Below are 11,234 nucleotides of genomic sequence, written 5' to 3'. Positions count from 1 at the left end.
CGTGTAGGTTTCCAAACACTCTTCTGCTACCTTCTTCCCTCCACGTGGAAAATACCTCCTGTTAGGTTCCTGCTTTCTTCTTGGCTCTCTAATGGTTGCACCTTGACGTACAGTCAAATCTCTGTTCTGACAGGAAAGGTGAATCAAGCCTCTATCTCCAGAAGGGGTATGATTTGCATTAGTCTTCTCTCTATATGAAAACACTGAACCATTTTGCTTAGTTCCCTGGTTTAAATGGTGTGTTTGCTGCATTAGTGGCCTGTCAGGTTGATGCTGGGGTGGTTTTGGTTGGGGAGTTACTGTGCTGGCTGATGGACAAGCAGGTGGGAGAGAGGTTTTGAGCTGAAGACCATTAGGCATTGGTGAAACCCACTTTGTCTTGTCTTCAAAGCTAAGAGAAGCCTTTTCTGATGCCTGCTACAGAGCTTTCTAAAATCAATCAGGCTACAGAGAAGCTTTTCAATGCCCGACCAACTATAATGCACCAGCACAGATACTTGGGGTTTTTACTTGCAAGTGGCTGAGTCTGGAGAGGTCTCACTTTGCTGCCTGCTGGCTCATTTACCTCATTCTTTGCATTTCTCTCTGATTCTCTTTCCCCACTGTGTCAGCTGGCCAGAATTGCCGACAGCAGAGATCATGTCTTCCCAGTGAATGATGGCTTTGAAGCCCTGCAGGGCATCATAGACTCTGTAAGTATTTGGACTCCTGTGTTTGCGTGTTAGTCTGGCTTGTGCAGTGGAAGGTTTCGCTTTCCTGCGTTCACAAGGACCTGCTGAGTGCTAATAAATCACTCGTTTCAAAGAAACTCACCTTTGTTTGGACTAATATTGCTACCTCCAAGTTGAGTGGCTCAATTGGTCCTAATACAGGGAGCTTTGAGCCCAAATGTTATCTTTGTGTGTCTCCCTCTTCATCATCAAATAGTTGCACAGCCTGGGGCAGCAGAGAGCTGTTAGAGCACCTTTAAGGTCCCTTCCAACCCAAGCCCATTCTAGGGTTCCATGATTGCTGTAAGCTGGGAGGAAAAATGGGAAAAGCTGAATTAATCTATGAAATGCTTCTTTGCCATGAAAACTGGGAATGTGTCATGTAACTTGTGAGAACCTGACGTGAGCATTTGATAGGTGAAGCATGAGAAATGTGGGGCTGCTTTTCTGTGCTCATCTGGAGCTACCCGTTCAGACTTCACCTGATCACCATTCCCAGCACTGCCAAGGCACCTCAGAGCAAGTCACCAGCTCTAACCTCCTGCCTTGGGTTGCTGCCTCACCCATCTCAAGCACAGGATGAACCCCCAGGCTCAACTTTATAGTGTTCCTCATTACAGTTAGCAGCATATGATCACGACTTCTACTTCTTTTTTCCCCCAAATGCATCTTTAAAAAGGACTTAGATAGATTTATCTTGCTGAGCTCATGCAGATATCATTGGGTAGGAAACACTTCATAAACAAAGTACTGTTTGTAATTGTAAGAGCCATGGTTATGTAGTAATTAAGCAGAGCTAATAATGAGTACCCAGCCTCGGCCTGTGGGTCACTCACACTAACTCTGATGGGGCAGTGACCTTCTATTAAGCTTCAGCATCCTGTTGGCTAATCAGAATTCCAAAATTTGGTGGAAAAAAACTTTATAGGAAATATGCAGCTGCTGCATGAAGTAATCTGTCTGCATGCTTGTGGAGCAGAATTCCAAACGGGAGCTTCCAGCATCCAGGAGATGGCTTTGGGAATCTGAGCTCCTCACTAAGCATGTGCTGCTCAGCACAGTGGGATGCTTCCTCCCCAGGAGTGAGCATGTGCTCCAGACACCTCTGTGCCTGGATGCCAAGGCAAGCTGCAGTTAGCTCCTGAGAGAAGCAGAGCTCCCTATGGAAGTGAGGATGTGCAGTCAGTTCTCCTGTGTGTCCTGTTGGAGCAACGCTCAGCTGGGGGATTGCTCCCTGCTCCTCCATGCTGTTTTCCTTTCCTGAGGAGCCAGGTTGCAGTGAATGAAGTGCACCTTTAGGCCACAGAAGGCTGTGCAGGCCCTGGGAAGTAAAAGAACAGAAGTGATGAAATCCTCCTCACTGAATGTGTTGAAGTCCTTTTCGGATGTATTTGTGGTGAGGAAGAGACATGAAAGAATTCCTGGGCAATAGTCACCGTTGCCTGATTCTCACCTTAGGGTGGGTGCTCCAACGGTTGGAGCATTGGAAGCTTATTCTAAAGCAAACTAACTATTGCAGTTGGCTCTGTAAAAAGGCATTAAGGCATTTTTATAGTTCTGGAAATGGATTGGGTTGGGCTGGAAGGGAGCTCTGAACCATCGAACTGAGCCACCTGCTATTGCATCCTGTGTCCAAGCTGGCTTATAGCAGGAGTGTGTGTAAAGAGCTGAATAAAAGTCATGAATTTCACACTTAATCATGTCAGGTTTTCCTTGGTTTTTAAAAGAATGGAAGTATTGATTGTATTTTTCATGCATTTGTTCTCATTTGTCTGCTCTCTTACACTTCACTGTGGCATGGAGAAGAAATCACTATTGACACTTTTGGGGGTGCTGAGGGAGGGGGGAACAGAATCTAAGGGGGAATTGGGAGAAATGTGAAAAGATTGGCTTCTTAAGAGATGTTTTTCAGTGGAGAGGAAAAATGCCTGGAAAAACCTCAACTCTTGGTTGTGCTCATTAGTCCTGGCACTTTGGGAGAAAGATGTTGTATCTTCAGAGAAGTAGAACCTGGCATGGGGGGGAGGGGGGTAGTAGCGGACTGACAGGGGATGGAGGGATGGATAACTGCAGATGGGTACTTGAGAAGTGTTCTTACAGGTCTCTTTGTTTTCCTTATTCTGCCTTTCAAATTCCTCTGGTGCTTTTCAGTTCTGTTCTCAACTGTTGACTTTCTCTTTTTTTCCACTTGACAGTTCCTGTATAACCTTGTTCCTGCAAATCCTCCCTCTTCACTTGTGAGGCTGCCAGCAGCTCCAGCAGCTCTGCTTCCTTCAGTCCCTTGGTACTCCTTCCACCTCTCCCCACCCTGCTTCTGAGTAACTCAAACTCTTGTTTAAAAGTATAAGATAACTAAATCATGGCTCTGTCTGCACTGTTTGCAATCAGGTATTTGAGGCAAGAGCTGTGATTGCGGAGAAATCCGAGCTTATCTTTTCCTTACAGAATTGATGCTGTTGGTGGCTGTTCTTCCCTTACAGATGTTTCAATTTAAAGTTGGGAAAATAATTTTGGTGTTGGATTTGAGTCATGATGCTTGGCTGACATTTACTTGCCTCTTGGAGCTGACCTAAATCTTGCTTTGCATTACCTCGTCTGAGGGCTGCTCAGCCCAGCACTGAACATCACAGCTCTTGGTTGCTGCTCTCACAGGGGCTTATGGACACTGGCACCAGTTTGCTGACTGAGGGCAGTGAAGAATTGGAGGTAGTCTTCAGAGCAGGGGAAAGGCTGCTGCATGCAAAGAGCTTGAGCTATTCTAGCACCATGTGGGAACCAAGTGTACCCAGCTCCAGCATGTTGCTTGTGCCTGCAAGCAGCCTGCCAGGACTGATGCTGAAGTACTTGTATAAATCACTGTCTACATGTATAACATGGTTAAGGGCAGTGCCAACCCTTACAAAGACATATACTGCTTCATTTAAGTCTGACTTAAGTAAAGAACAATTGTCCATCCACCTGGACCTGAAGTCTTTGAGGATGCACTCAGGTATGCTCTCATAGGCCAGGTTAATACCTGAGGAAATTGGAGCCCCTATGCTGAGGCATGGGAAGTGGCTATGCAGCTCTTCCCAGGATGTCTTAATGCAAAGGCAAACAGCTCAGCTAAGACTTGTGCTGTTTTATTTGGAGTTCTGGGCTCCGGAATCATTTAGGAGAGGGAGGTGTGACTGCAAAGGGAGGGCAATGGCACTCCCTCACTAACCCTTCCATGTGCACTTCCGTTGCTGATCGTGGTCTGCAGAGTAACTTGTACCACAAACAAAGGCCAGTGTGTAGTGGGATCCTGGTGAGCATCTGCTGCCTTCCTCCATAGCAGGAGCTTGCTGTGGAAAGTGCCACTAAGATGGCATAATTGTGACATGAATGCAAAGTGCAATGTTGAGTTAAGCATTTGCGTGAGAACAAGTGCTCAGGTTTTGGTGTGTGCTTCTATAGAACAAGTCCAAGGTACTTCATGACGTGTTGTCTGTCTCTCAGATCCTGAAGAAGTCCTGTATAGAAATCCTGGCAGCGGAGCCTTCCAGCATATGTGCAGGGGGTAAGTATCAGCTGAGCCTCAGTGGTCGTGTTGCCTGAAACACACCTTGGGTCCACCTCTAATTGCTGGCGAGTGCAAAAGGAACCCATTATCTGGTGCTAAACCTGTTGCTTTTCTTGGTAGTTTTTTCACCTTACAGCAGGTTCCCAGTTCCCATCACTGCCAAGTGAAGGCAAATGGCATTTGCTTACGGAAAAGCCTTGAATTTGACAGTTTTGCCTCTGTATTGCAGTCAAACCAGCCTGTCTCATTCAGACCGTGCTGCATCTGCTCATTTCAGTGCCAAGCAGAGACAGGATCCCTGTGGTTAATCAGACATCACTGATACGCTGCTTTTCCACTGTACTTGAACTCTCATTCCCCAGCAGCTGAGACTCCTGTGATTTCTCTAAGCATTCATCAGCCCCCACACTCCAGAGCAGAGCTCGGCTCCCCTGTCCTTCCCAAATGCTCTTGGACAATGGGCCTGTGAGGCAGCAGCAGCTTCCCTGGCTGGGTGTGCTGGGATGATTTGCAACTTGGCTGTAAAGGAGTGGGACCTGGAAGGGAGCCCAGATTCCAGAGCAGAGCTGCTTTTCTTGACAAGTACAGTGCGTGAGTCCTTCAGGGAGATGAAAGATGATGGGGACTGTAAAGTGCAAGGGGAAAGCTTTGAATCTGCAGGAACTTGGTTCCTTCTTGCTCCTGGGAACCTTAAAACCAAGGGCAGTGTTTGAAGCACTGTGGTTGCTCCTGCGTTGTCTGGAAGGTGAAGTATTGTGTGTTCAAACCACAGTCGCCAGCCAAACGTCGGTGGGGATTATCTGAGTGCCTCTCCAAGATAGTAATTCCCACAACAGGAATTGTGGGGGCTGTTTCCTTCGCTGGGTTTGAGTCCCTGAGTCCATGGCCAGAACTTGGCTGGGACTGTGGCCCTGCTTCAGCATCTGAAAGTCCAAAAGTGGTGCTTCCTTGCAAGGCAGTTTTACTGCTGGTGGTGCAGGAAGCTTATAAACCTTTCCCAGTATTAGGTGCAAGTAGTTGGGATAACAAGGGAGAGTAGAGAGTGCTCAGAAAGACGTGTGAGGATGTGATCTCATTGCTCAGCTCTGCTTGTTCCAAAAAGGACCACTCAGTTCAGCTCTTGGGTGTAAGGGACTGTCCTTGATGCCTTCTGCTTATGGGGACCTTGTGGAGCTGAGCTGGAGAAGCAGCAAATAGGAAGACTTGGGGAAATGCCCACAGGCTCTGGTTTGTCCAGAGACCAGGAAGCTGATGGAATGAAACCCTTGCCACTGTGTGGGAATGAGTCCCATCAAGGACTCCAAGTCATTGTACAGGCTGGTAGGGCAGGATGTGGCCAAACTCATGGCAACTGCTGCAATTTAGAGTTGCCTAAAGCTGCACTTGAACTTCTCCGGGGTATCTGCCACTGAGAGCCTGTTTTCCTTCCTTTGGGGAGATACTTTTACCTCTCTTCACCCAAACCATTCTGCTATTTAAAATGACAGCCTGGGGAGGGAGAAGCTCAGTGTCTCTGAAGCTCAATGTTCTCACTGTGGGTCAGTTAAAATGCTTCTGTTGGGTGTTATTGCCCATTTCTAAAAGCTGAATTTGGGCAGGGAGGGAGTAGAAGGTCCATTGTTAACTATGCTTAAACTCAAAAGTTATTAAACTGCATATTTAAATTGAGGAGACCAAGTGAAACCCATGACATAGAACCTTGACATAGCCACCTTGCTTAAATGAGCATTCTTTGCCTCACCATGGATCAATAACCCACTGTCTCTCTTGCTCCAGAGTCGTTTCAGGTGGTTGTGAGAGGAAATGGATTTCGCCATGCCCGGAACGTTGACAGGGTGCTCTGCAGCTTCAGGATCAACGACACCCTTACCCTCAGTGAGTGGTTTGGATTTATGGTTTCTCTGACTCTCTGCTTGCAAAACCTTCTGGATCTCCAAGCTTGTTGCCTGTGAAGGGAATAACTATGGGATGAGGAGCTGTGGTGGTGTACGCTGTGAATGACACCAGGGCTGGGAATAGAGGAGCTTGAGCAGTGGAGGCAACAAAACACAGAAGATGAGAAACTTGCCTGTAAAGAGTATCTATGTGTGTCCTGTTGGATTAAGTACATAGTGAGGTCAGGGCTGTTCTCTTGTTGGAGCGAGGCCAGAGGAGGTCATGGAGCTGCTGTGAGGGCTGGAGCAGCTCTGCTCTGGAGCCAGGCTGAGAGAGCTGGGCTGGGGCAGCTGGAGAAGAGAAGGCTCCTGAAGGGGACACCTTAGAGCAGCTCCAGTGCCTAAAGGGGCTCCAGGAAACCTGGAGAGGGGCTTTGGACAAGGAATGGAGGGACAGGACAAGGGGAATGGCTTTAACCTGCCAGAGGGGAGCTTGAGATGAGCTTTAAGGTCCCTTCCAACCCAAACCATTTTGTGATTCAATGGTTACCTATATTTTGTGGTATTTGGTAGGTCTGGTCGTGCAGCTTAATTAAACACTGCTGTTGGAAGCTGTAGTGGAGCAGTGGTTAAGGCATCGATGTGCTTCTGTGGAGGCAGCTTGGGAGGATGTTTCCTCTACAGAGAAAAGGAACCAAAGTAGAAGCAAATCAGACCCCAAGTGTCTGGTCTCTTTGTGAGGTGTATGAGATGCATTTAGCTGGAAGAACTGATGATCCTATTGTTCTCATCTGGCATGTTTGCAAACCCACACAGGAAACCAGATAGCTTAACTCCCAGCTAATACCACCATGACAGCAGAATGAAGCTTGTCGAACACAGAATCTATTCTGGAGCTGCCTGATCACGTTGGAGGTGGTCCTGACACTTCTGAGTATGAAATAAATGCATGAATTGGTTTGTGTGGAAGTCAAAAGGCTCAATGTTGGACTTGCTCATGCTTTGAGCATACATGTAACTTGCTCTTTGGAGCAGGCAACAGTTGGCTAAGGATGTTTGTCCTATGAGGAGTGCTGCTGAGCATTCAGGGCAGGTGTAGGACAGTGAGTGCGTGTTGTTTGTCCCAAATGGCTCTGTCACTGCTACACTGGCCTCCCCTGCAGTAGTTTGGCTCTGGAATTGCCAGCTGTGGTGTCCCCAAGCAGGAAGCCTGGCTTTGTGTTTGCTCCATAAAATCAGACCCGAAGCTGAGTTCTGTGGCCAGAACTCCTTAAATCTGGATCGTGGCCACGTCGAGGTTGAACCATGTTTGGTTTCTCCCCGAAGTTCAGATCCAAAGTTGTGTTTGGGTCACATGTGTTATAACGTCTCCTGGAGTTCTCTAGGGCTGGGCAGGAAACTCGTCCTCCTCTCTCCACCGGGAAGGAAGGTTCCCATGGGAATGAAACTGCTATTCAGATATTTAGAAGTGGCTTTTTGTCCAAAGTCTGAAGCCACATGGAGCAAACTACTTCTGCTTCATGAAAGGGGCAACTGAAGGTAGCTGCTTCAAGAGAGCTACCTGCAGACAGCTCTTCATTCACTTCTGCCTCTGTATCCACCCAGCAATTGTCCTTATTCTGGTCCCCTATGAACTGAGCCTGAATGGAAGGTGAAAGTAGCTACTCTTCCTGCTTTGTGAGGTAGGGAAGTGATATTGGTGCTTTCCTTCATTCCTCTCCTATGTAAACTCTTTTTAGCACTTGATTTCCTGTTCTGCTTTGCCCTCAAGACAAGACTGCTTGCTCCCTTGCCACCAGTGTGGAAGGTTCCCCTGTTACCTGAGGCTGTGCTGCTCTTGCATCCCAATTCCTTCTCAGCTCAGCTTCCTCGGAGCTGGCTGGCTCTGCAGCAAGCCATTCATTCCTGGAAAACATCCCGAAGGCTTCGCAGAGTGAAGAATGTCATCCATCAGCTTTCCACTCTATGGAGACACAAAAGCATCCAGTGTTGCCAATGGGAGGAGCTGTTTGCGAGGGTTACTTCACTCCCAAACACCGTGACCTGGTGTTGGTGAGGAGGAAGACTCTTTCCTTGCTTTGTGTGTGCTGAGTGATTATGGCTGAGTGTCCCTCCCCGTCATTTCATAGGGGTTTTGGGAAGGATCAGCTTCTTTTAGTGCAACCTATGGGCTTTTTCTATCCAAAGCTGCCTTCCTGTGTCCATAAAATGACTCTGGAAAACAAGGAGAAGGGCCAAATGTTTCCTGCCCTCTGTCCTGGTGCATTCATTGTGTCCTGAATTGATGCACCAAAGTGAGCTCATTCTCCTTGGCACCGCACCAGGGCTTCTCAGGCCGCTTTGCTCAGCTCCAGGCTGTTCTATGCAGTGACCTGGAAGCAGGAGGCCACAAACTCAGCCTCTGAGTTCAAACCGTCCCCTGCTTGAGGGAAGTCAGCAGTTGCTCAGCCGTTCTCTCCAACCCAAGTCTGGGAACAGCTCTTAAGCTGCTCTATGGTGAGAACGTGTCTCAGCGCTTTGCTTTGTAGGAGCCTGCAGATCCAGCCCGTGCTCTCTGTGTGCCTTTGTGGCACTGAGCTGCAGACAGCTCACCCTAAGAGTTAACTGGCTGAGAGCTTAGTGGGAACCATGTGGGGATTGGCTTGCTCAGCTGGTTTTGTTTGCTTGGAATCTCTCAGCCGCCGATTGTATCAGGGAGGGAGTTATTGTTAAAGATAACACTGAGCCAACAGTTCCTGAAGCCTTAAATTATCCCAGATGAGATGTCGACCAGCACAGCAAGGACTTGCTTGAGGTCAAGGGCATGAGCTAATGGGGTTTTATTGGGATTATTGGCAGGGAGAAGTGACAGGTGAAGAAGAGAGCATCACTCGTAATCCTCATAGCTACAGGGTAAAACATCTGTAGAAGCCATGAAGAACACTTGGCTGAGCAGAGCTGTAACCAGATGCATGTTCAAGAGCAGCGTGTTTCTGCCAGCACAGGACCTGGGAGAATTGCTTTCAGACTGCACAGAGTTAAAAGTGATTACCCAGTGCAGTGACTTATGGTTGCTTTGTGGTGCTAAAACGCCTCTGACTGCTCAGGTTGTGCAGGAGCCAGCAGAGAGACGTCTGGGCATAGAGATGGGCTCTGTCCTGTGCTAAAGCTGAGGGGTTGGTGAGGAGTCAGCACCACAGCAGAGGTGGGGTTAGAGCTTTGTGCCACAGTGAATGCCTTGGACACTTGGCCAAATCTGAGCCTCTGCACAAAGCTGCCTGACTTCTTTAGTCATCACCAAGTACCAGGAGTGAGGGGAAATGAGGCAAATTCCCCCGAATCTTCTCCTTTTAGCTTCTCCCTCTTTCCCCCATGGCACTAGAGGATGTCCAACGCTGCATACAAACCCCATCAGGTGTTCCGGGGAGGAGTGTGGCCGTGATGAAGGACTCAACATAGGCTTCTATTTCTCCTAGGTGAAAACACACACCAAGGTGAGCTTGGCATCATGTTTTGAAGGGTGGCCCAAGCCATTGCTTGACAAAGAATGTGAACACAGCAGAAACAGTCATGCTTCCCTCAAATGCTCTCTGACCTCCAGGGCTTGCAGGTTAAAGAGCTTTTAAAGCAGGATTCCTATTGAACCCATCAGAGAAAGAATCCTTCCAGATCCCTCCTCTCCATCCAGAGACTGTTATGAATGCGATATCATTGTTATGTGCAGATCTGCTCTTCCCCCCATCCCCTAACTCTGCTCTGAATGGCTTTGGCATTCAAAGCTCATGTGTCCCTACACAAAGCAGAGCAATTACAGCATGATCTCAGTGTGGTTTTCATTACAGCATTAACAAAACATCTCTTATTTATGGGTCGCTCTCGCAGGCAGTTTCTCCAGCTCCGGGAGTGTTCCAGTGTCCTCCTACATTCCTCCCTCCCCACAAGATGGTTTGAAAGGAAAACTTTACTTGCAGAGCTGTCACAAGGAGTGACACAGGAGCAGCTGCTGGCAAGGAGGAACAGAGATTGGGCTTTAGTGGGTGCTGCAGAGGATTTATAGAGGTGTTTTGTCCCATCTGAGGTGACAAAGGGGTGACAGAAGCATTCAGGCTTTATGATTCTGCGCATATACTGGTCTGATGGAGCAGAGTCTTCTCCCCTGCAGAAGCAGGAGACATGCTCAAAGCATTGCCCGAGATGTACTTCAGTGGAACACAAATCAGAAAGAAAGAGAGAACAGAAGGAAGTTGTTAGTCTGAGAGATGGGGAGTTTGGCAAAACAGCTTTTGCAGCCTCTTCTACACTGAACTATTGCTGATATGGTGAGCCCAACAACCAGCACTGTGGGAAGACCCTGTGCTTCCTCCAGCCTCCTGTAAGGATCTTTGCAGCCAGTTCTCAGTGTGCCACTTGGTTCTGGGGTCAACCAGTAACCAAGGAAAGGGAGTTAAGTTTAGCTTGGTTATATGGCTAAAAGAAAGTCCTTCTGTCCTGGTCACCTTCTTTGGGGTGTTGTACCTCTCCTTCACTGAGGTTTGTTCTTCTGTGCTAAAACTTAATGCATATATTGAGGCTTTTATTATTATGGTTGGGAAGAACTCCAAGTCCTGGCTTGCCAAAAGGTTACACCCTGCAAATGGCAAAAGAAACTATTCCCTGATGCTGGAATAATAGATTTTACAGGCTGCAGATAGTTGTTAAAGGTGTAGGAATGTTGGGTAGTGAGTGACAGGAATGTGAGAGGGAGCAAGGACCTTGTTGAAAGGGGACCCACAGAAACCAGGTGGGGTTTTGTGTGGTGTTTGTCCCTTTCTGCACACTGCTCCGGGTGGCTCCTGCCTCGGGGCTGACTGGGTTTAGTGGTCTGTGTCCTGACGGTGTTTTTATACAGCAAGAACCTCATTTTGCTTGATGGAGTGGTCAGAGGTGTGGAGGGAAGGAACAAATTGTGCCTGTTTCTGAGGACAGACTTCCTCAAAAGTGAGGCATGGTTAATATTGCCTGTAATCCCAGCCTGGTTTGTGTTGGACGGGACCTTAAAGCTCCTCCAGCTCCAACCCCTGCCCCGGGCAGGGACACCTTCCACTGGAGCAGGTTGCTCCAAGCCCCTGTGTCCAACCTGGCCTTGAA

At 48.1% G+C, this 11,234-nt stretch overlaps 1 protein-coding gene across 1 annotated transcript in view; it reads left to right on the top strand.

Moving 5' to 3' along the window:
* The window catches only part of ANTXR1 (anthrax toxin receptor 1), a gene marked incomplete at its 3' end in the record, with an annotated part of 59,753 nt that overhangs the window by 16,042 nt on the left and 32,477 nt on the right, over positions 1-11,234 (top strand). Inside the window, exons 8-10 of the mRNA XM_010015444.1 lie at positions 612-692; positions 4,191-4,251; positions 6,031-6,129. Of these exons, the coding sequence (XP_010013746.1) occupies positions 612-692; positions 4,191-4,251; positions 6,031-6,129 (241 nt within the window). The remainder of the gene's footprint in view (positions 1-611; positions 693-4,190; positions 4,252-6,030; positions 6,130-11,234) is intronic.

Source organism: Nestor notabilis, unplaced genomic scaffold, assembly GCF_000696875.1.
Source record: "Nestor notabilis isolate BGI_N333 unplaced genomic scaffold, ASM69687v1 scaffold125, whole genome shotgun sequence".
Lineage (NCBI taxonomy): Eukaryota > Metazoa > Chordata > Aves > Psittaciformes > Psittacidae > Nestor > Nestor notabilis.
The sequence above is the reverse complement of the archived record's forward strand: the minus strand, read 5'-3'. Positions and strand labels throughout refer to the sequence as shown.